This window comes from Choloepus didactylus, chromosome 10, assembly GCF_015220235.1.
Source record: "Choloepus didactylus isolate mChoDid1 chromosome 10, mChoDid1.pri, whole genome shotgun sequence".
NCBI classification, from domain to species: Eukaryota; Metazoa; Chordata; class Mammalia; order Pilosa; family Megalonychidae; genus Choloepus; species Choloepus didactylus.
The window spans coordinates 8373682-8401660 of NC_051316.1; the positions used below are offsets into that span (position 1 = coordinate 8373682).

Below are 27979 nucleotides of genomic sequence, written 5' to 3' on the forward strand. Positions count from 1 at the left end.
TTGAAAATGTATTCATATGTCTAGTTAAATTTTGCATTAATGAAACGCACTGAAGCAGGGAGCAAGACCTAATAACCATCCACCTTTATATATTGCGAGGATTTTTTGTTGATATTTATTAACTACTTTCTCTTGGTTTAGTATATTATCTCACTAATAAGTCACATGTTTTTAATGTAATCTATTTTTAGCAGGAAACTTGATATTCACTAATGTCACTAATTACTAATATTTCCAATATTAATTTATAATATTTGCTAATTTCTAATATTAACTAATATCTCCCAAAAGATTCCTGAAGGGAAAAGATAAATTACTTCTGAAACACACGTGCACAGACAGACAAAAGAAAACCAAGTACAAAAAATCTGAACTAAGGTCTGAGCCAGCTCTTGAAGCCATAGTGAGCACAAGAAATTCTGGAGTACTATGCTCCTGGCTTGGAGAAGGGAGTTATATAATACATGCCCTTCTCCATGGCTCTCAACCTAGAGTAAAGGGCAGTCAGTATAAAAAACATGCAGCAGAGGAAGGAGTTTCTATTAGGAAGTGAAATACAAACACCTCACTGTTTCCACAAACAGCCCAAATCATTCAGGCCACCAAAAACATAGTACTATTAATATGATAATGACACATTTCCTCCTTAATAACATCCAGACACTTAAAAGGTCAATTGCTTTCAAAATTTTGGAAATTGCATTTAAGTAAATTTGAACTCTGAATACTTTAGTGGCATGGTAGTAACATGGGCCTTTTTAAAACTAATTTATTTTGAAATAATAGCAAACCTATAAAAATTGCAAGAGTTGGTACAAAGAATTCCTGATCTCTTCACTAAAATTCTTCAATTGTTAATTTTACCAAATTTGGCCACTAACAAACATTTCATAAAAGTAATGCAGTGAATTTATCTATAGAACAAGGAGACTTCTTAGAAAACTCCAAATCAGAAAGTCAACTTTACTTCAATGCTGTAATCCCACTCACAGTCCCCTTCAACTTTTTCCCATTGTTCCACTCTTCACAGACTGTCTCAAAAATATCCATTTTTGAGTCAACTTCAATATGGTGCACCTCCTGATAAGTCCTTTCATTTTCATATCTTTGACAAATTTAAGAGCATAAATGACCCTTGATCTGCCCCAGTGTTTCCTTTTGAGATTTAGACCCTACCTTCCCAGTAGGAACCCAGCTTGAAGCTGTGCTTTTTGCAGTGCAGCCCAATAGGAGAGATAGGATATCCACTGCCCTCACCCACTGGTGATGTGAAGTTGATAACCTGAAGAAATTTCTGTCAGATCACTCCACATGCAAAAATATGCTTTCACTTTGTAATGAATGACATTTTATGAAGACAATCTGAGAATATATCAATATGGTGGTCTCCATCCATCCTCCACCTGCCTTCCTCTCTCCTGAATCAACCAATACTCTAATGGTTGCCAAATGGTTATTTTTTCCATTTCCAACACTGCTCATATATTTTATTTGCCTTTCTGCCTTTCAAAGGGCCTGCTTGCTCTCTGTTTATGTTATAGCATGTATTAATTTTATTCAATGTGTTTTCATCTGTTATTCTTTATTTTAATGGTCAACTTCTTCCAGATTGCACTGGTGGGATCCCCTGCAACATGATTCAAATCCAGCACCAAGTAAGTCATCTGTACTTGATCTACATGGGATTTAAGGAGAAAGGATTAGATTATTCTTAACTTCATTTTCTAATTACATCTATGCCACAGGTCTCATTTCTTTCAATTCTTGTGGGTAACCATCTTTGAATATTTAACATTCCCCAATACCTTCCTAAATTTTTTCATGATGTAACTTTCTAGTCCTTACATCAATGCATCTGAAATCTAAAGGGCTCTCTTGGACACAGATATCTCTTTGTGACATTTTCCTTTAATTTTGTTGATAGGTTCAAACTGTCCTTAGAACAAGAAGTGTAGGGCTTACAATGGTTTTCAGGCCCTGAATGCTTCTGTGCTGGTTTGAATGTATTATGTCCCCCAGAAAAAGCCATATTCTTTGATGTAGTCTTGTGGGGCAGACGTTTTGGTGCTGATTAGATTTGCATGGAAATGCACCCCACCCAACTGTAGGTGATAACTCTGATGAGATATTTCCATGGAGGCATGGCCCCACCCATTCAGGGTGGGCCTTGATAAGTGGAGCCATCTAAATGAGCTGATGGGCAGAGGGAACTCAGTGCAGAGCAGCTGTAAGTGACATTTTGAAGAGGAGCTACAGCCAAGAGGGACATTTTGAAGAAAGCACAGGAGCTGCAGATGAAAGTCATTTTGAAGATGACCATTGAAAGCAGACTCTTGCTTTGGAGAAGCTAAGAGAGGACAAATATCCCAAGTACAACTAAGAGTGGCATTCTTGAGGAACTGCAGCCTAGAGAAGAACAACCTGGGAGAAAGCCATTTTGAAACCAAAAGCTTGGAGCAGATGTTAGCCATGAGCCTTCCCAGCTAACAGAGGTTTTCCAGACACCATTGGCCATCCTCCAGTGAAGGTGCTGATTGCTGATGTGTTACTTTGGACACTTTATGGCCTTAAGACTGTAGCTGTGTAACCAAATAAACCCCTTTTTAGGAAAGCCAATCCCTCTCTGGTGTTTTGCATTCTGACAGAATTAGCAAACTAGAACAGCTTCTTTCTGCCACTCTCTGCACTCCATTTCAACCCAATTGCCTGTAGCCCATTCCTCTCTCAGTTTCTGCAAAGAGCAGTTGGTTGTTGCTGGGATTTTGTACATTTTTCCATTAAATCAATTTGTTTCCCAAGCATATTTTCTTAGATTTTTCCCAGCTAGATCTTAAGGTTTTAGCTAAGATACCTCTTCTTTCCAAGAGGTTTTTCCCACCTCAGCAAAAGAAGTCCTTTGATATTATGTAGACAAGTTGACATTGTCATTTTTACTTTAAATTATCTCTTCGAATCTAAATGTAAAACAACAGGGCAGACAATTGATTGTTTTGTTTACATGTGTAATTATGTTCCCTGACATAGCCTTGACTTTGATCATGACTTCCCTTAAGAATGTTGCATAGTGGCTAGACAAGAAAGACAAAGAGTAACATTAAAGTATGAGTAACATAAAAAATAGAATGCATGATTACCTAAAATACCTGCTTTTAAAAAATGTGCACTGAAAGTTTTTTTTTCAGAACAGTGAATTTTTAAGAGTAAAGTTTATAAAAAGGCAAGGTATGTTTGTAGGAATTGGTCCATCTTGTCAAAGATACCTAATGTGTTGAGGCACAATTGCTTATAGTGTTCTCTTAAAACACATTTTATGTTTGTAAGGTTGTTAGAAATGTCACCATTTCCATTACTAACTTTAGTGAATTGATTCTTCTTTCCTTATTCTTAAGCAGTCTAGCTTAATTTTGTTGATCTTTTCAAAAGACCAACTTTCAGTTGTATTGAGTCTGTTGCTTTTCTATTCTCTAATTCATCTTTGCTCTAAACTCTTTTTAGTTTCTTTTACCAGCTTTGAGTTTATTTTGGTCTTCTTTTTGTTTTTCCTTAAGATAAAGTTCTATTATTGATTTGGAATGGTTATTCTTTTTTAATTAGGTGATTATGGCTATAAATTTCTCTGTAAGCAATGTTTTCCATGAATTCTATAAGTTATGTTTTCATTTCTGTATACCTCAAAGTGTTTTCTAATTTCCCTCATGATTTCATCTGTGACCCTTTGGTTGATTGAATGTATAGTTCAATTTCCACATATTTGTGGAACTTTCCAATTTCCCTTCTGTTATTAATTTCTAGTTTTATTCTACTTTGGTCAAAAAAGATACTTATGAATTCAGTGTTTTTAGATATGGGTAACATATGGTCTATTCTGGGAATGTTCCACATGCACTTGAGAAGAATGAATATTCTACTGGAACTAGTAGGTTTATAGTGATGTTCAAGTCCTTTATTCCCTTATTAATAATAGGTCTTGTTTTTCTATTCATTTGTGAAAGTGGTAAATTGAACTCTCCTAGTATTATGGTAGAACTATTTCTCCCTTCAAATCTGTCATTTTTTTCCTCCGTATATTTTGGTGCTTTGTTGTTCCTTACATATGTTTATAATTTTTATTTGTTCTTGGTAGATTGATCCTTTTATATATATATATAATATAGATCTTTATCTTTTGTAACTATGTCTGTTTTAATTTTATCTATTACTCTAGCAAGCCTAACTTATTTTTTGGTTATGATTTGCATGTAGTATCTCAGTGTTGTTTTCCATTCTTTCACTTTCAATCTCTCAGGGCCTTTGAATCTGAAGTGGGTCTCTTATGGGTAATAAATTTGGCATCATGTTTTATCCATTATGTGAAGCTCTGTTCTACAAAGTAATTACTTTAAATGAAAAAGTATAAAAGTACTAAAATAAATAACTAGAGGAGAGCTTGGCATAATGGAAAAAATTACATATAATGAAAGACTTTATACTTCCATTCTGTTTGTTTTCTATATATGTATTTGGTAATTTCATCCATTAATGTTTTAATTGATATTTTGTAGTGTACCATTTTAATTCCCTTCTCATTTCACTTTTTTCTTTAACATTATTGAAAGTTACAACTTATGGGAGAATTGCACAAATAAAGAATACTAACATATGCCCCTGCCTCTCATATCCTGAGCCACCATTTTTTACATTTGGAATTCATTCTTTCTTCCTTTCTTCCTCCCTTCCTCCTAAATATTTGAGAATAGGTTGGATATACCACACTCCTTGAACACAATTCTTGCATGTGCATGTCCTAGGAATGAGGATATTCACTTATGTAACTGCCTTATGTACAGTCAACCAGATAAACACATTTAATATTATGAGGCATATTCTGTATTCCAATTTTTCTTATGTCCCAATAAGGACTTTTGAGTCTTTTCTCCATTATTTGATCCCATCTAGTTTCATGTAATGCATTTAAATATTGATTATTTTGTTGCTCTTTTTTTAAATTGTAGAAACATATATACAACACATACATTACCATCTCAACCACTAAGAAGAATACCATTCACTGGGATTAATTACATTGACAAGTTTGGGCTATGCTCACCACCATCTATTACCAGAACTTTCCCATCATCCTAAACAGAAAACTTGTACCCATCATTCATTAACTCCCCATTGCCCCTCTATCCTACACCAGGTAAGCTGTATTCTACTGTCTGTGAACTTGCTTATTCCAGACATTTCAAATGAGTGAAATCATGCAGTATGTCTATGTGCCTGACATTTCCTTCAATGTAATGTCTTGTAGTTCATCCATGTTGTAGCATGTGCCAGGACCTCATTCTTTTACGGCTGAATAATAATCCATTGCATGTATTACCACATTTTTTATCTACTTCTCAGTTGATGGATACTTGGGTTTCTTCCATCTTTTTACTATTATGAAAACATTGCTATGGATACTACTCTGTACAACTATCTGTTCAAGTTCCTGCTCTTCCATTCTTTTGGGAAATAGAATGCCAGCTCATATGATAGTTCTATGATTAACTTTTTGAGGAACCTCCAAAATGTTTTCCGTAGTGGTTGTATCGTTGTATGTTCCCAACAGTGTACAAGGGTTTCCACTTCTCTGCACCTTTCCCAATATTTATTGTTTCTTTTAAATAGTAGCCATTCACATGAGTGTGAGGTGCTATATGTTACTGAGTTTTAAAAAGAATTGTTCTTATGTTATTGTTTACTCTTCTCAAAATTTCCCATTTAACCACGTTCAAGTGGACATTTCAATTTGATCAATTACATTCATGATATTGTGCTACCATCACCAATATCCATTAGCCCAAATTTTCATCACATCCAGCAGAAACTCTGTACCCATTAAATGATAACTCCTTCTCCTTCTTCTCCCATCTAGCCTTTGTTAACATACATAATTTGGTAACATAACAGCCTTTTTTCTTTATGAAATTTCCTTTGTTTAGTTATTTCATATAAAAAAGTTCATACAATATTTGTCATTTTGTGTCCAGCTTATTTTACATGACATGTTTTCTTCATGGTTCATCCATGTTGTGGTATGTCTCAGAACTTCATTTACTTTTTGGATGAATAATATTCCATTGTGTGTGTATCACTTTTTGTTTACTCATTCATCTGTTAATGGATGTGTCAGTTTGGATATATTATGTCCCCCAGAAAAAGCCATGTTCTTTAATCTGATCCTGTGGGGTAAACTTACTGTTGTTAGGTTGGAAACCTCTGATTGAGTTTTTCCATGGAGATGTGACACAATCAACTATAGGTGAAACATTTGATTAAATTATTTCCATGGAGAAATGGGCCCCATCCTTTCAGGATGGGTCTTGAGTCAGTCACTGGAGACCTATAAAAAAGCCAACAAACAGAAGACTGTAGACCAGCTGAGAGAGACATTTTGAAGATGGCCACTGAAAGCAGACTTTCACTGACACTTTGGAGATATTAGCCCAGTGTTTGCTCCAGAGAAGCTAAGAGAGGACAAAATGCCCCAAGAGCATCATTTTGAAGAATGCACAGGAGCTGAGAGAGGAGCTGGAACAAAACCCAGATCAGCAGATTCTAGCCATGTGCCTTGCCAGCTATAAGAGGTTTTCCAGATGTCATTGGCCTTCCTTTGGTGAAGGTATACTCACATTGATGTCTTAATTTGGAAATTTTCATGGCCTTCAGACTGTAAATTTGTAACCAAATGAATGCCCTTTATAAAAGCCAATCCATTTCTGGTATTTTGCACAATGGCAACATTAGCAAACTGTAACAATGGACACTTGGGTTGCTTCTAATTTTTGTCTACTTTGAACAATGCTGCTGTAAACATTGGTGTAAAATATCTATCTGAGTCCCTGCTTTCAATTCTTTTGAGTATATACCAAGAAGTGGGATTGCAGGGTCATATGGGACTTCTATTTTCAACTTTCTATGGAACTGCCAAGCTGGTTTACACAGTGTCTGTACCATTTTACAATGCCACTAGCAATAATATCAGAATTACTTTTTCTCTGTATCTTCATCACTTACTGTTTTTCACTTGGTTAGTAATAGCCATCTAGTGGATGTGAAGTGGTATTTCATTGTGGTTTTGATTTGAATTTCTCTGATAACCAATAATGTTGAATATTTTCTTCATGTGCTGTTGGCTATTAGTATTTTCTTTGGAGAAATTCTACTTAAATCACGAATGAAGCCATATTGTCCTAGACTTTGCTTCATCAGGAAATTTTTGATAACTGATATAATACTTAATTGTTCTTGGTCTTTTGAGATCTATTTCTTCTTGAGTCAGTTTACTCAATCTGTGTGTTTCTGGAAATTTGTCCATTTCATCTAAGTTATCAAATTTGTTAGTGTACAGTATTTCTTAATATTCTCTTACAGTCCCTTTTCTTTCTGTAAAGTCAGCAGTAATATTCCCCCTTTAAGTACAAATGATTTTTGTTATTTGTATCCTCTCTTTTTGTTTCTTTGTCATAGTTTGGTATTTTGTATTTTCATTTCATTAATCTCCAGATATTTCTGAATGTTCTGGTGATTTCTTCTTTAACCCATTTGTTCCTTAAGAGTGTATTGTTTAATTTCCACATATTTGTGAAACTTCAAGTTCTCTCTTATTGACTTTTAGTAGTATTTCATTGTGATCAGTTAAAATACTTTATATGATTTCAATGTTTTAAAATTTATTGAGCCTTATTTCATGATATAACATATAGTCTATCATGGAGAATGATCCTTGTGCACTTAAGAGGTGTATTTTCTCTGTCATTTTCAAACAGATTTATGTTACATATTTCTCACACTCTATATATGTTATATATAATATATATATATATATATAATGTCTTCTGCATCTAGTTGGTACATAGTATTATTCACATCCTCTCTTTCTTGTTAGCCTTCAGTATTAATGTGCTAGCCAACATTGAAAGTGGTATACTGAAGACTTCTATTAATATAGAGCCATCTATTTCTCCCAAAAATCTGTGAATGCTACAATATCATCACCTAGTTGTGCAATCATCACACTCAATTTTAGACTATTTTCAATGCTCCAAAAGGAAAAAAATATCAGATAGATATAAAAAAAGAAAACCTCAAACATCCCATATCCCTTATACTCATCCCCCCTCATTATTGTCCCCTAGTATTGATTTGGTATACCTGTTACTGTTGATGAAGGAGTATTAAAGTATTACTGTTAACTATAGTCTGTGGCTTTCAATCAGTAATTTTTCCCCATAAGCCACTCTATTATTTATCTTTGTATGTCATACATTTGTACTAGTTCATGCAAGAATTTGTTTATATTTGTAGTGTTAATCAGTGAATTATGTGATTCTAAACAATCCCTTTCAACCAAATTGACCTACAATACAGCACAATTATGTATAATCCCAGTAACAAGCTACCCTCACCTCTACTTCCAAACATTTAAGTTCAAGCTCATTAAAAATTCTGTACATATTAGATACTGCTCCCCCTCCTCTAGCTTCCCTCTATCTCTAGGTACTCTTTATTCCACATTTTAACACTCTGAGTTTACTATTCTATTTAGATTTTGTAATTACCCCTTTATGCCTAGGGATATTTGACTTTAAGTCTCTTTTGTCTGCTGATAATTTAGTCTTCACCACTCTTTTGTTTATTGTATTCATGGAATATTTTTCCATCCTTCCACTTTGTATATATTATTATTATATTTATTGAGGTTGTTCACATACCACACAATTATCCAAGGATCCAAAGTGTACAATCAGTTGCTCACGGTACCATCATACAGCTGTACATCCATCACAATTTTTTCCAGTTTTTAGAACATTTTCATTACTCCAGAAAAGAAATAAAGACAATAAAAGGAAACTCAAATCTTCCCATCCTAACCATCCCCCCTCCATTGTTGACTCATAGTATTGATATGGTACATTTGTCACTATTGATAAAAGAACATTAAAATACTGTAGCATATTGCAGTAGGTAAATTTTTCCCTATATGCCTCTCTATTATTAACTTCTAGTTATAGTGTTATACATTTGTTTGGTTCATGAAAGAGATTTCTAGTATTTGTGAAGTTAATCATGATCATTGACCACCACAAAGTTCACTGTTTTATACATTCCCATCTTTAAACATCCAACTTTCTTTCTGGTGACATATGTGACTCTAGCTTACTCTTTCCAACACATTTGCACACCATTCAGCACTCTTATTCTAACAATGTGCTACCATCATCTCTGTCCATTTCTAAACATTTAAGTTCAACCTAGTTGAACATTCTGCTCATAATAAGCAACAGCTCCCCATTCTTTAGTCTGGTGAGTTATATTTTGTGTCTATGAGTTTACATATTATAATTCGTATCAGTGAGACCATACAATATTTTTCCTTATGTGTCTGACTTATTTCACTTGATATAGTGCCCTCAAGGTTTCTTCATCACTTGATATAGTGCCCTCAAGGTTTCTTCATCAACCCGTTTTTTAAGACAGTTTTGTTCACACACCATACATCCCTAAGTAAACAATTGATGTTTCGCTCTATAGTCACATATTTATGTATTCACCACCATTACCACTGTCTATATAAGGACATCTCCATTTCCACAAAGCTAGAGGAAGAGTCAAAGAAGGTAGACAAAAGAAAAAGAAAAAAGAAAGAAAAAAATGACAGCTGGGAAGCAACAAAAGGAAAGATAACATTAAACTAAAGTCGAATAAAGAGACATTACCAATGCCAAGAGTCCCATACCCCTGCCTTATGTCCCTCTATTATATGCATTTATCTTTGGTACATTGCCTTTGTTACATTAAAGGAAGCATAATACACTGTTTTTTGTTAATTATAGTCTCTAGTTTGCATTTATTGTATTTCCCCCAGTACCTCCCTATTTTTAATACTTTGCAAGGTTGACATTCATTTGTTCTCCCTCATGAAAAAAACTATTTGTACATTTTATCACAATTGTTGAGCTCTCTAGTTTTCACTGAGGTATACAGTCTAAGTCTTTATCTTTCCTCTTTCCTTCTGGTGTCCCACATGCTCCTAACTTTCCTCTTTCAACCATATTCATAGTCATCTTTGTTCAGTGTACTTACATTGCTGTGCTACTATCACCCAAATTTGCATTCCAAACCTCTCATTCCTGTCTTTTCTTATCTGTCTGTAGTGCTCCCTTTAGTATTTCCTATAGAGCAAGTATCTTGTTCACAAACTGTCATTGTCTGTTTGTCAGAGAATATTTTAAACTCTCCATTATAATTGAAGGACAGTTTTGCCAGATACAGGATTCTTGGTTGGCAGTTTTTCTCTTTCAGTATCTTAAATATATCACATCATGTCCTTCTTGCCTCCATGCTTTCTGCTGAGAAATCCACACATAACCTTATCAAGCTTGTTCATATGTGATGGATCTCTTTTCTCTTGCTGCTTTCAGGATTCTCTCTTTATCTTTGACATTTGGTAATCTGATTATTAAGTGTCTTGGTGTAGGCTTATTCAGATCCCTTCTGTTTGGGGTACACTGCACTTCTTGGATCTATAATTTTATGTCTTTCATAAGAGATGGGAAATTTTCATTGATTATTTCCTCTATTACTTCTGCCCCTTTTCCCTTCTTTTCTTCTGGGACACCCATGACATGTACATTCAGACTTTTCATTTTGTCATTCAGTTCCTTGAGACATTGCTCATATTTTTCCATTCTTTTCCCTATCTGCTCTTTTCTGTGTAGGATTTCAGGTGTCTTGTTCTCCAGTTCCTGAGTGTTTTCTTCAGCCTCTTTAGATCTGATGTTGTACATCTACATCATTTCCTTCATTTCTTGTGTTGTGCCTTTCATTTCCATAGATCCTGCCTGTTGTTTTTTTGAACTTTTGATTTCTACCTTATGTATGCCCTGTGTTTTCATTATATGCTTCATCTCTTTTGCCATAACTTCCTTAAAGTTTTTGATCTAGCATTGATTATTTCAATTCCTGTATCTTAGCTGAAGTGGAAGTTTGTTCCTTTGATTGGGCCATAACCTCATTTTTCTTAGTATGTGTTGCAGTTTTCTGTTGTCCAGGCATCTGGTTTCCTTGGTTACCCTAATCAAGTTATCCCAAACCAGAACTGGCTCAGGTCCCAGAGGAGGAAGTATTCAGCACCAGATTTCCCTGAAGTGTGTCTTAGATGGTTGACACACCTTGTGATCCCTCAAGTTGCTGTGATTTTCCTAACCTGCCTAGCAGCTAGCACCTATCACCCTGTCACTCCCAACTGGTATAAGGAGGTGTGCCCCACTTATTTCTCAGCTTAAGTTGTTTCTGGTTTGATTGTTTTCCCCAAGGCCCTGGGGTCTGGTTCTGAGTAGAAGACTGGTAGTAGAGCTGGGCACCACCTCTTTCAGAGATACAACCCCATGGAGTTTTCATTTGTATTTAAATAGGTTATTTGTCTCTCTGAGTATGCTTTCTCCACCCTTTTCTGGTTCTGAGTGCTGGGAACTGAAAATGGGTGAGGCTTTCTCCACTGCCAAGTATTGCATACTGAAAATGGCTGAGGTTTTCTCCACTGCAAAGCACTGCATACTGAAAATGGCTGAGGCTTTCTCTGCTGAGCCACTCAGGTGGAGAGAAAAGGGGACAGAGAGCCCCATTTCAAGGTCAGTCCATGGCCCCCAGTTACACCCATAAGTCAGAGATAGCACCTGGTCTTCTGGCCTCCCCCTCCAGGGAAAGGGAGGTCCCCTGGCTCTTCAAGGTCAGTCATCACTAAAAGCCTCTGTCTGCTTTTGGGGAGTTGCAGCTTGCATTGGGCAGTCAACCTTTGCCAATTAAAACCCCAGTTGGAGCTGAACTGAGGTATATTCCCTTGTTCAGACAGTGCTGCTGTCTATCACAGCAAGGCTTTGCAGTTTTGGCTGCCATGGGGGAGGAGGCTCCCAGCTGGGGTTCACAGTTTCTACTCACAGATTTCATGCTGTGATCTCAGGCATTCCTCCCAACCCAGGTTGGTGCACAGTGTGTGGACAGTCATGGTTGTCCCCAGGCAGTTATTCCAGATCATTCATGAGTTGTTCCTGGTTGTTTATTAGTTGCTCCAGGGGGACTAACTTCCACTTTTCTGTGTGCCACCATCTTCTTCCATCTGCATCATCCTTCCACTTTTAACCTACTTGTGTCTCTTGTAGGCAGAATACAGTTATCTGTTCCATATCACAGGGTTGGGGGTGTGGTGTCCCCACAATCTGGAAACCCACATAAAATTTTTTGGCCCTCCCTTCATACTAGAGAAGGAGTCTGAATTTTTTTCTTTTATGTTTACAGAAACTTATTGATATTAAAAGATAAAACATATTGATATAGAATTCTATGCACATATCTTATACATTTCTGAGTTTCTAAGCATTGTCTTTGTTTTCTGGTGGCCTTCATGTTTCATCTGTAGCTTCCACAAAACTACCCCAGAATTCCAATTTAATTTCTTATGCTGATGGTGATATATCAAAACTGCATTAGAGAAAGTCATGATGTGGAAGGTATAATTGTATAATTGGGTCATGCTTTTTTATACATTCTGCAAATTTATGCTATTTGGGAAGTTTAAGATATTTACCTTTAAATAGTTTCTGATAATTCAGGACTTCTGCCATTTTGCTATTTGGTTTCTGTAAGTTTTACACATTTTTGTTACTGAATTCTTTCACTACTGCCTCCTTTTGTATTTAGTTGATCATTTTTAGTGGACCAGTTAGAATCAATTCTCATTTCTTTTGTAGATTTTTTGCATATTTTCTTTGTGGTTACCATTGATCAGTATGTTTATCTTTATGTTTGTTCCAGGCTGTTTTGACCTCTGTAGATTTGTAATGTGCTGTAAAGTCAGGAAGTGTGATTCCTCCAACTTCTTTCTTCTTTTTCAAGATATTTTTGGCTATTTGGGGTCTCATACCATTCAAATAAATTTGGTAATTTCCTTTTCCATTTCTTCAAAGTAAACTGTATTTTGATCATGATTGCATTGATTGTGTAAATCAATTTGGGTAGAGTGACATCTTGATGATATTTAGTCTTACTATCCATAAACATGGAATGTCCTTCAATTTATTTGGATCTTCTTTGATTTCCTTTAGTAATGTTTGTAGTTGTCTGTATACAGGTCCTTCATATATTTGGTTAAATTTATTCCTAGATATTTGATTGTTTCAGTTACATTTTTCTTCTTGATTCCCCCTCAGATTGCTCATTACTACTGCATAGAAACACTACTGATTTTTGTGTGGTGATCTTTTATCCCCCTGTATTGCTAAACTTGTTTATTAGCTCTATTACCTTTGTTGATTTTTGGGAATGTTCTATATATATAGGATCATATCATCTTCAAATAGTGAACATTTGACTTCTCCTCTTCCAATTTGGATACTTTTTATTTCCTAATTCCTCTAAGTAGAACTTCTGGCATGATGATGAATAACAGTGGTGAATGTGGCCATCCTTGCCTTTTTCCAAATCTTACAGGGAAAGCTTTCAGTCTTTCACCAGGGTATGATGTTAGCCATAGGTTTATCATATATCCCTTTTATCATTTTGACGATGTTTCTTTCTATTCCTATATTTGGATGTGTTTCTTTTAAGGATGCTGGATTTTGTCAACTGCTTTTCCTGTGTCAATATAAGCATGTGTATTTTCACCTTTGATTTGGTAATGTGTATTAATAAGACTTACTAGTCTTTTGAATGGATGGAACTTTTTGATTAGGTTATTTCCATGGAGATGTGACCCACCCAACTGTGGGTAAGACCTTTTGATTAGACTATTTCCATGGAGGTGTGGCCTTGTCCATTCAAGGTGTGTCTTAATTAGATCACTGGAGTCCTTTAAGAGACTCAGGAAGAGAGATGGAAACTAGTTGACAGAGATGCTTGGAGATGCTGGGAGATGCAGACAGAAGGATGTTTGGAGATGCTAAACTAAGAGATGAAGCCCAGAGTTTGCCCTGGAGAAGCTAAGAGAAGACTCCCAGATGCTTAGAGAAAAATGCCCCAGGAGAACCAAGCAGGGAGCTGAGAGAAGGTAACAGAGACAGAAGCCCAGAGACATTTTGCGGAAAGCCATTTTGAAGTTCAACCTGGGAGCAAAGAACCAGCAGATGCCAACTGAAGAGAGGCCAGTCGTGTCCAGAACACCTCTGTCAGCTGGGAAGGCACATTGTTGGATGCTTTTATGGCATAGAACTGTAAATGTGCAAAGAAGTAAATGCCTTTTATAAAAGCCAATTCCTTTCTGGTATTTTACATAATGGCAACTTTAGAGAACTGGAAGACCCTCCTTTCCGTGATGTCTCCTGGTTGAGTTATGCATCATATTATCTCCTAGAAACCATAGAAAGAAAATCTGCTCTGTTATTTGAAACTCATTAAGGCTAATGAGTTTGTGCCACGTAATCTCTGGATATCTACCCTGGGGCTTCCATCCTTCAGAATCTCCCCAAACATATTTGAATATATGAATTAATGCTAAACAACATTGATACTAAAACTGTGGCAAGAAGCTCTTTCATGGCCAAGAGCTTCTCCTGGGTCCTGACTATTCACAGTTACTGTATGTCATTCACTGTAGCTGATATCCATGTTAGGCAGCAGTGAAGATTCTGTGATTCCTCCCTCAGGCAGAATAAAACATTGTGGTCATGGATGGGTGTCAGAGGAAACATGTTTTTTTCTGCTTCTCCTGGCCAGTAAAAATTAGGTCCACTCAAGGAATCATGGAATCAGAGCTGAGAGAAGCTACCATAATTGGCTTCCTTAAAAAGGAGCCTGATCATGTGATTGAGAAAACTTTCTTGACCAAAAGAGGGAAGAGAAATGAACCAAAATATAGCTTCCGTGGCTGAGATTTCAAATGGAGTCGAGAGGTCATTCTGGAGGCTATTTTATGTGCTATATAGATATCCCTTTGTATTTTGTAGTGTATTGAAATAATTGGAAGGAAATACCTGAAACTCTTGAACTGCAACCCTTGATTATTGATTGAGCCTTGATTCTTTCTCTTAAACTTCATTTATGAAAAAATTTTAAAAATTCAAACAAAAGAATAAGAAAAACAAAAAAAATAAAATAACTACATTGCTTCCAATGTTTCTTCTCAACCCCAAGAAAATTAACAAACTATAATCATTCCTGAGCATTCCCATATCATTAAGATTACCCTCAATATCTTACCTGTTCTTATTACATTATCACTCCCCCTTCACTAGTTGTTGTTTATCTCTAGGTCCCCTATATTCTATGGTACACTTATTTTACATTTTTCACACAGTTCACAACAGTGGTAATATACAATCTCTTTTTGTGTATTATTTCACTCAGCATTAAGTCTTCAAGTTTCATCCATGTTGTCCTGTTTCATGACCTCATTCCTTCTTACTGCTGCATAGCATTCCATCATGTGTATATACCACATTTTTTAATCCACTCATCTGTTGAAGGACATTTGGATTGTTTCCATCTCTTGGTAATTGTGAACAATGCTGCTACAAACATCATTGTTCTTGTTTGCTAATGCTGCTGGGATGCAGAGCACCAGAGATGGATCACCTTTTATAAAAGGGTTTTATTTGGTTACAAAGTTACAGTCTTAAGGCCATAAATTGACCAAGGTAAGTCATCAACAATCAGATCCCTTCACTAGAGGATGGCCACTGGTGTCTGGAAAACCTCTGTTAGCTGGGAAGTCACATGTCTGCTCCAAAGTTCTGGCTTCAAAATTGCTTTCTCCCAGGACATTCATCTCTAGGCTGCAGTTCCTCAAAAATATCACTATTAGTTGCTCTTGGGATGGTTGTCCTCTCTTAGCTTCTCTGGATTGAGTCTGCTTTCAGTGGCCACCTTCAAACTGTCTCTCAAATGCAGCTACTCTCAGCTTCTGTGCATTCTTCAAAGTGTCCCTATTGGCTGTAGCAAGCTTGCTCCTGTCTGAGTTTATGTTGTGCACCAGTGAACTAATCCAGGCCCATGCTGAATATGTGGGGCCACACAACCATGGAAATTATCCAATGAAAGATCTTGCCCACAATTGAGTGATCACATCTCCACAGAAACATCCAATCAAAAGCCTCCAACCCAATCAATGCCAATATGTTTCCTGCTGACACAAGACTACATCAAAGATAATGGCATTTTGGGTGATATAATACATCCAAACCAGCACATACCACCTCCTGGACCCCAAAAATAACATGTTCTTTCCATATACAAAATTACGTTATCCCATCTCAATATCACAAAAACTTACATCATTTCAGTAGCAATAGTTAAGTACAAGATCCCATCAGAATTAGTTATAAGCATGGTCTGTACAAAATTAGAATTCCCCTCTGGCTCTGTACCTGTGAAACTTAGAACAGCTTACCTGCTTCCAATACTCAAAGGAGGAACAGTCAAAGGGTAAACATTCCCATTACCATAAGGAGAAATTGAAAGGAAAACAGGGTTTAGGGGAGCAAAACAGTTACTAAAACCCACAGGGCAAACTCCATTAGATTTCAAAGTCTGAATGTCATTCACAGAATGACATTGCATCCATGGGGCATGAGAGAGTGGGAGTCTAACCATTTCTAGGGGCCTTTGCAGCAGCCCTTTCCTCTCCAAACACTGGGGTGAGTGCTTCAACATATCCACACATTGGGGAGACCACCTTCTTGTCTCCATCCTCCTCATACATTGGGGCAGTACCCACATTCTCATCCATCTCCAGGGCACATGCTCAAACCCTTCAGAATGGTAGGGTGGCAGCCAAGCTCTCCCCAGTCTCCTGCAAATGTGCTCCACCCTCTTTGGGGCCTTTGGTGGCAAAACTCTTCCAAAGCACTGAGGCAGAAGGCTCACCCTTGACCTCCAGGGCAAATTCACCCTTTCCATGCATGTGGGACACCTCACTCTCCCAGCCCAAGACCTCTTGACTCCAGACCTCAACCTCCATGGCTGTCTTTGAAGAAATTTTTCCTTCAAATTGTTCCTTGTCTGTTTCCTCCAGTCCAGACTGGCAGCAGCTCCATCTATAAAGATCTCACAAAAATTCTGTTGGTTTGCATGAAGCACACAGGGATCAAAGCCATTAGACAGCAGGAGTTTCCACAAATCCTTTCTGGATAACTCCATTTCCAATCCTGTCTTGTACTGAAATGGTGGCTGGGTTCCATGTTTGGTTAAATCCTCACATTGGGCTATAGCTTCTGGGGCTCCACCCACTGGAAGCCCAGAATTTTTCAAATCACCAGTTTCTGGTTTCTTTGAACCCAAGAGTTCAGTTCTAAGTTTATCTCCCTCTGCTCACATTTTACTATTTACTATAAATGCAAGGAGAAGCCATGCTGTATCCACAAATTTTAGTTTCAAAATCTCATCACTCAAATATCCCAGCTCATCACTTTCAAATTCTTCCTTCCATCCAATACCAGGATTCAATTTTACCATATTCTGTGCCACTATAAAACAAGGATCACCTTTCTTCAGTTGGCAACATATTCATCATTTCTGCTCAAGCGTCATCAGAAGTATCTTTAGAGTCCATATATCCACAGTCTCTTCAAAGCAGTTTAGGCCTTTTCTATCAAGCTCCTCACAATTCTTCATTAATCTTCCCCTTATCCATTTAAGAAGCCATTCCAACATGTTTGGTTTTTGTAAACAGAGCAACACCAGCACCCCACTTCTCTGGTACAAAAACCTTTTCCAGTTTGCTAATACTGGTGGAATGCAAAACACCAGAAATGGATTGGCTTTTATGAAGGGGGGTTATTTGGTTAGAAAGTTACAGTCTTAAGGCAATAAAGTGTTCAAGGTAAGTCATCAACAATTGGGTACCTTCACTGGAGGATGGCCAATGGCATCTGGAAAACCTCTGTTAGCTCTACCAAACTAATTCATTAGTACTTTTCACAGGGAAACTTGCCTAAAATCATTGAAAGAATGTTTTATGCAGTTAGACCAGTAGGGAGCACAAACAAATGTATAATAAAAAAAAATTTATGAGTGACCTGAGGAAAGGAAATATGTGTTTAGACCTGGCTCAACATCTTAGTCATGTTCTCTGTGGAGTCATGGAGCAGGCAGAGCAAGAGAAATATTGTTCTCAGTAAGTATTTGGTGACATAAGTAAGTGTGGCTTATGCTGTACATTAAACATCAGATGAGACAGAGGTTGATATTTGAGTAGAGGATTCAATTCTATGAAGGTTCTCATGTGGTAGGAGAACCTGGGCAAGGGGCATAATTGTTTGAACAAACCATATGAAAAGGAGATTTTCACAATAAGGTGCCAATTCTGATTATTGAAATGAGAAGTGACATTCCGGGCAAAACTTAAGTGTAAAGCTTAAGGAAATTTAACTGGGAAGGCAGGGAGGAAAAATCCAAACTCTGGCTTTCTTTTCTACACATGTGATTTTCTAAGGTTACTAAAGATTTCTGCACCTCTGTTCATTTCAGTTTTTAATTGATAAATTAGCCTTAATAAGTTAGGTTAATTTGAGGATTAAATAAATGTCAGTCTCCAAGCATATTTAATACATTGTTTATGTGGACTGAGGTTCAAATGGGTAAATTAATGTGACTTCTGACAATATCATTTGTCCAGGAAATTATTATGTAATTTTAAACAATGTTATAGAGGAGAATTTAGAATACAGAAGACCTTCCACATAAATAATTTATTAAATGAAAGGATGCTATAGCTGAAAAGGATTAATATAAGCTAAGATTTCAGCTGCCACTTTACTAAAATATCAGATTGACAAAATGGGTTTTCTTCCAAATTGTTTCATCTACATTATATGAGCCTCCTGAACCTATGGGGATTGTGAGGCATTATCACTCATGCACTTCTGATACTTTTTGTTGTAGGGATTTTTGGGACTATATTTGAACACCCCTGCTTTCTCCCCCAGCTCCTCAAAGGGGTTCTGCATATTTTTTCATTGTTTGTTTATTAAAGTAATGATTAACTATATCACAGTTTTTTTAAAAAATACAATAAAAAACTTTTCAAACAAAACAAGGGGATAAGAAAAAAACAGCGAACCTAAAATAACTACTTTACTCCAACATGTTCCTACTCTACCCAAAGAAAATAACCTAATATAGCAACATTTCTGTGAACTTCTTCCTACCATACTCACCAGAAATTAACAAACCATAGTCATTCCTGGGCATTCCCAGAACACTAAATTCACCCATGATAGCTTATCTGTTCTTATTATGTTATCATTACCCCTTCACTCATTGCTCTGTATCATTCGGTCCCCAACATTCTACATTATAAACAATTTATTTTACATTTTTCAATATTCACATTAGTGGTAGCATATAGTATTTCTCTTTTTGTGCCTGTCTTTTTTTGCTCAGTATTATGTCTTCAGGGTTCATCCATGTTGTCATATGTTTCATGACATCATTCCTTCTTACTGCTGTATAGTAGTCCGTCATGTATATATACCACATTTTATTTATCCTCACATCTGTTGAAGGACATTTGAGTTGTTTCTGTCTCTTGGAAATTGTGAATATTGCTGCTGTGAACACTGGCATGCAGATATCTGTTCATGTCACTGCTTTCACATCTTCAGGGTATATACCAAGAAGTTCCATTGCTGGATGAAAGGGTAAATATATATCTAGTTTTCTGAGGAACTGCCAGACTGTCCTCCAGAGTGTCTGAACCATTATATAGTCCCACCAATAATGGATAAGAGTTTCAATATCTCCATATCCTGTTTGTTTAATGGCAGCCATTGTAATTGGTGTGAGATGGTATCTTGTGATCTTAATTTGTACCTGTCTAATAGCTAGTGAAGCTGAACATTTTTTCATGTGTTTTTTGGCCATTGGTTTTTCCTCTTCAGAGAACTGACTTTTCATATCTTTTGCCCATTTTATAATCAGGCTGTCTGTACTATTGTCATTGAGTTGTAGGATTTTTTATATATGTAAGATATTAGTCTTTTGTCAGGTACATGGTTTCCAAAAAATTTTCTCATTGAGTTGGCTGCCTCTTCACCTTCTTGACAAATTCCTTTGAGGTACAGAAACTTCTAAGTTTGAGAAGTTCCAATTTATCTAGTTTTGCTTTTGCTGCGTGTGCTTTGGATGAAAGGTCTAGGAAGTGAGCTGCCTAATACAAGGCCTTGAAGATGTTTCCCTACATTTTCTTCTAGGACTTTTAGAGTACTGTCTTTTATATTGAGGTCTTTGATACATTTTGAGTTAATTTTTGTGTAGAGTGTGAGGTAGGGGTCCTCTTTAATTCTTTCAGATACAGATATCCAACTCTTCCAGCCCCATTTATTAAAAAGACTATTATGTTCCAGTTCAGTGGCTTTGGGGGCCTTATCAAAGATCAGTCTGCCATAGATCTGGGGATCTATCTCTGAATTCTCAATTAAATTCCATTGATCAATATATCTATCTTTGTGCCAGTACCATGCTGTTTTGACTACTGTGGCTTTGGAATAAGCTTCAAAGTCATGGAGTGAAAGTCCGACCACTTTTACTTTTTTTAGAGTGTTTTTAGCAATTTGAGGCATCTTCCCTTTGAATAAATTTGGTAACTAGTTTTTCCAAGTCTGCAAAGTAGGTTGAAATTTTAATTGGGATTTCATTGAATCTGTAGATGAGTTTGGGTAGAATTGACATCATAATGACATTTAGCCTTCCTATCCATGAACATGGAATATTTTTTCCATCTTTTAAGGTTCCTTTCTATTTCTTTTAGTAGTGTTATGTAGTTTTCTTTGTATAGATCTTTTACATCTTTGGTTAAATTTATTCCCAGGTACTTGGTTGTTTTTGTTGCTATTGAAAATGGTATCTTTTTCTTGAATGTCTCTTCACTTCATTCATTTCTAGTGTATAGAAACATTACTGATTTATGTGCATTAATCTTGTATCCTGCTACTTTACTAAATTTGTTTATTAGCTCTACTAACTGTTTCATCAATTTCTCAGGGTTTTCCAGATATAAGATCATATTATCTGCAAATAATGGCAGTTTTACTTCTTCCTTTCCAATTTTGATGCCTTTTATTTTTCTTGTCTTGCCAGATTGCCCTGGATAGCACTTTTAGCACAATGTTGAATAACAGAGGTAATGGCAGACATCCTTGTCTCATTTCTGATCTTAGAGGAAGGCTTTCAATCAGAGTACTATTCTGGCTGTGGGGTTTTCATATATGCTCTTTATCATATTGAGGAAGTTTTCTACAATTCCTGCCTTTTGAAGTGTTTTTATCAAAAACGGATGTTGGGTTTTGTTGAATGCTTTTTCAGCATCTATTGAGATGATTGATTTTTCTCTTTTGATTTGTTAATGTGTTGTAATATGTTTTTTGATTTTCTTATGTTGAACCATCCTTGCATGCCTGGAATGAAACCCACTTTGTCATGGTGTGTTTTTGTAACATATTAGTCTTAAAAAAAAACTTTGGATTCAACTTGCAAGTATTTTGTTGATAATTTTTGCATCTGTATTTATAAGGGTGACTGGCCTGTAGTTTTCCTTTTTTGTAACCTCTTTGCCTGGTTTTGGTGTTAGATTGATGTTTGCTTCATAAAATGTGTTAGGTAGTGTACAATTTTCTTCAGGGTTTTGAATTTAAGTAAGATTGATGTCAGTTCTTTTTGGAAAGTTTGGTAGAATTCACCTCTGAAGCCATCTGACCCTGGGCATTTATTTGTGGAAAGTTTTTTGATGACAGATTGGATCTCTTTTCTTGTGATTGGTTGTTTGTGGTCTTCTATTTCTTCTCTGGTCAGTCTAATTTGTTCATATTTTTCCAAGAAATTGTCCATTTCCTCTACGTTATCCTGGTTGTTGGCATACAGTTGTTCATAGTATCCTCTTAGAAATTTTTAAATTTCTTCAGGATCCACAGTAATGTCACCTTTCTCATTCATTATTTTGTTTATATGGGTCTTCCCTCTTTTTGATTTTGTCAGTCTAGGTAGGGGCTTGCCAATCTTGTTGATCTTCTCAAAGAACCAACTTTTGGTGTTATTTATTCTATTGTGTTTTGTTCTCTATGTCATTTATTTCTGATTTAATCCTTGTTATTTCTTTTCTTCTACTTTCCATAAGATCATCTCTTTTTTTATTTACTCTTGCAGTTTCTTCTCTGTGCTCTCCTAGGATCTTCTTCATGTCCTTTATATCATGTGCCATGCTCTTGTTGTTTGTCTTTTTTTCTTTGATTATTTGCTCCAAGTACTGTGTCTCCTCTAATGTTTTGATTTGAATGTTAGGGTATGGATTATCCATATCCTCTGGTTTCTTCATATGCTTTAAAATTTTCTGTTGTTTTTGGACTCTTGGCATTTGCTTAACTTGATAGGGTTCTTTTAGGATGTGTAGGCTGATTCAAACACTTACATCTAATTTGTCAGATCTACAGCTTGGTGGCATACCCTTTCTCTTTCCAGCATGTGACATCCATGAGCCGCCTATTCCTCTCAAGCCAGTTCTCCCCAGCTTTGTGTTTGTGGTGAGTGTGGATCTGAATCCTGTGGGAGTCCAATTGGTGCACCATGTTTGCATGTTTAGTTCATGCTTCCTCCCCTGAATGTGGGGCATGTGTCTTAGTGGTTAGGGATGGAAGGCAGCTTTAATAACCCCCAGGTGTTCCTGGAGTTTTAAAGCTGTTGCCAGAGTCTATACCTTCAGTTCAGTCTCACCACAGTTTGTCTCGGCCACTGACCTACAAGTCCTTTGTATTGGCATATGGTGCCTGGGACTTCCAAGTATGTCCCTCTTCCAAGTGATTCTCTTTGGGCCACAGGGCAGTGTAGGGGTTTTCCCAGACTGCTGAAAGAATGGCTGCATAGGGCATGTTAATTTCCCCCTTTTTGCACACCTCTGCCTTCCTAGCTCTGGGACAGTTAGCACATGTGTGTGAAAGGCTATCATCCATGCCAGATATTGTGGCATGTGCACTTGTTGTTGGAAACACTTCCCATTATGCCAGGTTGTTTGGCACAGCTTTGGGCTGTGGTGCCAGTGCCAGGCAGGAGTGTTTCCAGCCCACCAGGAAGACGATTGTATGAGGCTCCATAATTTTCACCTTTTTGCTAACATCTGCCTTTCTAGCTTTGAGATAGTTAGTAGCAGGTGCATGAAAGGCTGTCATCCATGCCAGATATTGAGGCATGCCCACAGGTTGTGGGGATGCAGTTCCCACCACACTTCACTCTGTGGTTCTTGCAGCCTCTTTTGGTTTTTAAAACTAGTCCGTCTTCAAACACCAAACCTCATTTTCTGCAGACCACCACATGGCTGCCAGCTATCTAGTGGGCTCACTCACTTATTTCAGAACACAGATTCCCAGTTTCACCAAGTGCATGGTCCCTGTGGATTCAGCAGACGTTGTCCAGCTGGTGCGTCACTGGAAATGGTGTTCTGGGTCACTTTTTGTCTTTTATCTAGCATTTTTCACAGAGGTATTTTTTTTTTTTTTTGCCCTGCATCTCCTAACTGCCATCTTCCCTAATTTCTTAAAATATCAATATTTTATATTGGTACATTTTAAAAAATTTTTAAAAGATACTAAATTTCTTTCTCTCCTTTTGTCCTTATTGCCCATTTTTCCTTGTTATTAATAATCTTTATTCAAATTTTATAAATGTTAGTAATGAAAAGAAGTGTTTAATTTTATTGTGCCTTCAGGAGATGGAGTGTAGTGGATAGAGTAAAATTTATGGCTTGTAAAAATGTTTGAACAATTGGAGAGACCAGAATGGATCAAGAGACTTATGCTTTTGAACATACAGAAGAGGTGAAAATAGAAGAGAGATGATGAACACAGTTTTGCATGTCCCAAGGAAAGTTGAAGTTGGAAGATCTCCTATCCCTGGGATGGCCAGCCAGGATCATCCTTCAGTACAGCAGTCTCAGGGATCTGTTGTGTATGCTTGTGAACTCTCTGTACTTGTATGTTATGATGAACACCAGAGTTATGGAGAGTTGAGCCAGGAAGCATGTAGTGATCCAAGTTATCCATGATCTCTGTTTAGTTCTGCAGAATGCTATATTTTGCTGCAAGATTCTCTGCCATTCTAATGAGTAATATACCTATACATTATGTTCAGATAGGAAGTACTTAACACATAATCTCATTATATCTTTCAACTTTTGTAACAACTTGTGAAGTGATATCATAGATGAGAGGAAACCAAAGTCACCTGGGACAGTAATCTTACTATAGCTATTATATAAAAGTGGCAAATCCTGGATATTCATTGTCCTGTCATGAGTCTGTTAATTTACTTTAAATTGGTGGAAAGGGGTGTTACAGTTATGAATGCTTAATTATAAATTGTACCCCACCATCTGTAAGTCATAATGATCAGTTTGTTAGGAAATGTCCAGGTTACATTATACCTCATGTCTTTTGAGATTCTTTCATAATAGAGTCTTAAATAATCAGTGCATGCATGTGTATATATCCATTTGTGTGAAAGGCAGATGACTGTTCAGCATTGAGAATCATCTGACTTAAAAGTCAAATGCAATTTGAGCTTTCTGGCAATAATCACCACTCTCAGTGCTGTTCTGTCAAACATTCTATGTTGGACATTGGCAGAAGGTCCTTTCTGAACATGAATGTCTCTCATGTTTTTAGGAGTTAGTGAACTTGAAAGATGTAGTTATAGACTTCACCCAGGAAGAGTGGGCTCTGCTGGATGCATCCCAGAAAACACTCTTCAGAGATGTGATGGTGGAGAATATCAGTCATCTGCTTTTAGTGGGTGAGTCTCCCAAACTTACCTATCTAATCCTCTCAAGAAGTGTCTAGAACAACTTATCTATATTGTTTGATATTTTATTTTTATACCTTATATACATATTTTATTACATAACATGAAAATCTACCTAAAAGAAATTTCTTTCTGTACTTACTACTTACATCTAGTTTTTCACCCCACTAGAATGTAATCTTCATGAACACAAATTTTGTTCTTATTTTACTTAATGTCTAGCACAAAAAGCAGTTCTGGGAATCCAATGAGTATTTTCTCAAAGGATAAATAATGGATTAAATGTGTCCTAAATAGTTATTGCACCATGGACATTGGTTGTAGATTCAGACTATATTCATAAAAACAATAGGTTTATAAACTTAAGACTGCTTATAAACTATAGTCATAAAAATAATAGGCTTATAGGCTTATAAACTTAGACTGTTCTGGACAACCTTGGTATTGCATTCTTTTCAAGATAATGAATTATTGTGGAAATATAATTTCTTTTTGTGTGGAAATACAGAGGGTTCTGCAGTCTGTCTTTGAACTTGGACATCAGAAACCAAAGGCTTTCACTGTATTTGGGCCCAAGGTCAACATGACTCTTTGATGTTGAAAAAAATGTTACTATTCTGTGTTCCAGGTACTTTTTCATTGACTGATCTTCAATGTATATACTTTATTCTTCTTTGATCACTATAGTGGTTTGAAGCTATATATACAGCAGAATAAACATGTTCTTAAATCTAATTTATTCCTGCACATGTTAAACCATTTTACATTGGAAATTTTAATGTGGTTACTTCAGTTTTGGTGTGTCCCACATCAATCAGGATGGGGCTTCATCCTAGTATGGGAGTACTTTTTAAAGAATAAAATTAAGGGAAGAGAGAAAGTGAAAGCCAAAAGCAATAAGCTGAAATCAGTGAAACCTGGAAGAGAAGAGACCAGGAGACACCATTATGTGCCTTGCTATATGGCAAGCTAAGGAGCAAGGTTGTGAGCTCCAAGCCCCCAAATGCCACAGTCTTGGGAAGAAAGTGTTGTCTTTATGATTCCTACATTTGGACCTTTTCCCAGCCTCAAAACCATAAGCTAGCTCTTGTGCCACCTGAGCATGAGCCTGTGCAGGGAAGGAGGGGTCCAGGAAGCAGTGTGCACATTGGGGAGCACAGCTGTGGGGGTGGGGGTGGCAAGAGCCATTGAGCAGGTACTGAGAGCAGCTGCAGCTAGAGCAGGTGGCAGAGACAAAAGCAACAATAGCACCAGTTATGAGTGTGGATTTTTGAGTGAAATCTCCAACCCAAATGAAAAGAAATCTTCAAGGAACAATTTCTACAACAGTGAATCTGCAGAGTCATCTGTATGCATAATATGGAATGTTCTCAGCCCAGGGATAGCTGAATGGGTTGCTGTGTTGACATGGAGTGAAAAGGCAATGGTGGATTGACCAAAGTATGATTGGAGAGCTAACAAACTTAGTACACACAGCTCACCTAGGATCAGGAGACCTGTTCAGTGGAATGAATTCAGTTAGCTCCATTCAGAACCAAATGCAGTCCAAAGGAGGCTATGGAGGTGGGATGTCTGCTAATGTGGAGATACAGCTGATGGACACTAAGGCAGGATAGCCTTCTCCAGTTATTGTGAATTTTCTTTTTAATTTTTTTGTCTTGTGATTTTTTCTTTTCTTCCCTTTTTTTAAATGACAAAAAAGAAGTGTGATGGTGTCTTATTCATCCTCTTGTGATTACTCCAGTGAGATGTTACTGTTCTGCTCTGAAGAAGCTATTGTCAGATGAATACTGCATTTTCTTCAGCTGGCATGTATGCATTTGAACTCATGGACAGAGTTCTTTGGATTATGGCTTAATTTTCAGTTTTTGAGTCGATATGGATCTGATCTTAGCATGACTTATTTTTGAAGGCTAGCATCATTTAAAATATTTTTTTCATTTTAAACATTTCTCTCTCCACCACCCACCCTCCATCTTATATGATTTTATTGGTAAGCAAGGGTCTACTATTTGTTAACTTGTCACCATTTATGTATATTTTGTAAGTTATGAGACCCACAAGCTCAATGATCTTTTTTTCATTTGAAACTTCAGCAGAGTAGATATCTGCATGCTTTATGAAGTTACTTTGTATGGGAGCCCATGGGGGGCTAGAAATTAAAATTTCTTTGCTGCCATGGGCTGATGATACTGCTGCTATTAGAGAAAGTTTACCTGTGTTACCAAGTCACATTAGTTTTACAGAAAAGGATAACTAGTTTATTTTAGAAGTATGACTTTTGGGCTGTTTGATTACAATTGCAATAAAATAAAAACTTGCATTCATAAAGCTTCATTCTGCTGTAAATGTTCTTTATATTTATTTTGAGAGCAAGGACCTGTGATTGTGAACAGGTGTGGTAATCCTCTCATCCAGTCTGATTCTGAATAGCATCATCTTATTAGCTGTTTAATTTCTTTGTGTACTCATTCTTTTTATTTTTATTTTTATTTAATATTATGGTATCCAGTTGTTTGCAGTGGCAGTGTTGAACTTCAGGCCTCTGTTACTAACTGTAGACCTCCAGAGGTGTTGGACTTTCTGTGTCCTGAATATTTTGGGGGCCATGGAAGTTTCCAAGAACAACACACTGATCTGGCTGAATCATTGCCACTGTAAACAACCTGGATGGTCACTTTTTAAATATTGGTAAGCCTTTGCTCAGGTTCCAAAATATGTTCATCCTTTCACAAATGTTTCTTTTAATATTACACCAGTCCAAATATTTATGTAAGTGTTCCTCCTTCCCTATAACCACAGCCAGTGATTGTGTTCTCATTAAAATGCTTAAGTTGGCTTAGATCATATGTGTAATTCAGCCATATCTAACTACATTTGACAGGATTAATTTCATGTGCAAAGTGGGCTTAGTTGAGAACTTAGAAAGCTGTAAGGAATTAGGTAATTGACTAAAGAAACAGCAATCATTTTCCCTTCTGTTTTCTTTTATCCTATTCTTCTCACCTTAGTCCCAGAATATTGTGAAACAGATAACTGAACAAATATTAGTTTTTATGTAGGCAAAACATGAAGTATTTCTCCCCCAGTTCTTTTGAAATCAACTTACCCAGTATAGCAGGGCTCCAGATTACTCTTTCCTTGTATTTCTACAATTTTAACCCTTCAGAGGTGTGAAAAC

General features: G+C 36.7%; 1 protein-coding gene across 1 annotated transcript in view; it reads left to right on the forward strand.

The window, feature by feature from the left end:
• The window catches only part of LOC119505210 (zinc finger protein 596-like), a 116507-nt gene that overhangs the window by 81162 nt on the left and 7366 nt on the right, over window positions 1-27979 (forward strand). The window contains exon 3 of the mRNA XM_037797863.1: window positions 1609-1655. Within this exon, the coding sequence (XP_037653791.1) occupies window positions 1609-1655 (47 nt within the window). The remainder of the gene's footprint in view (window positions 1-1608; window positions 1656-27979) is intronic.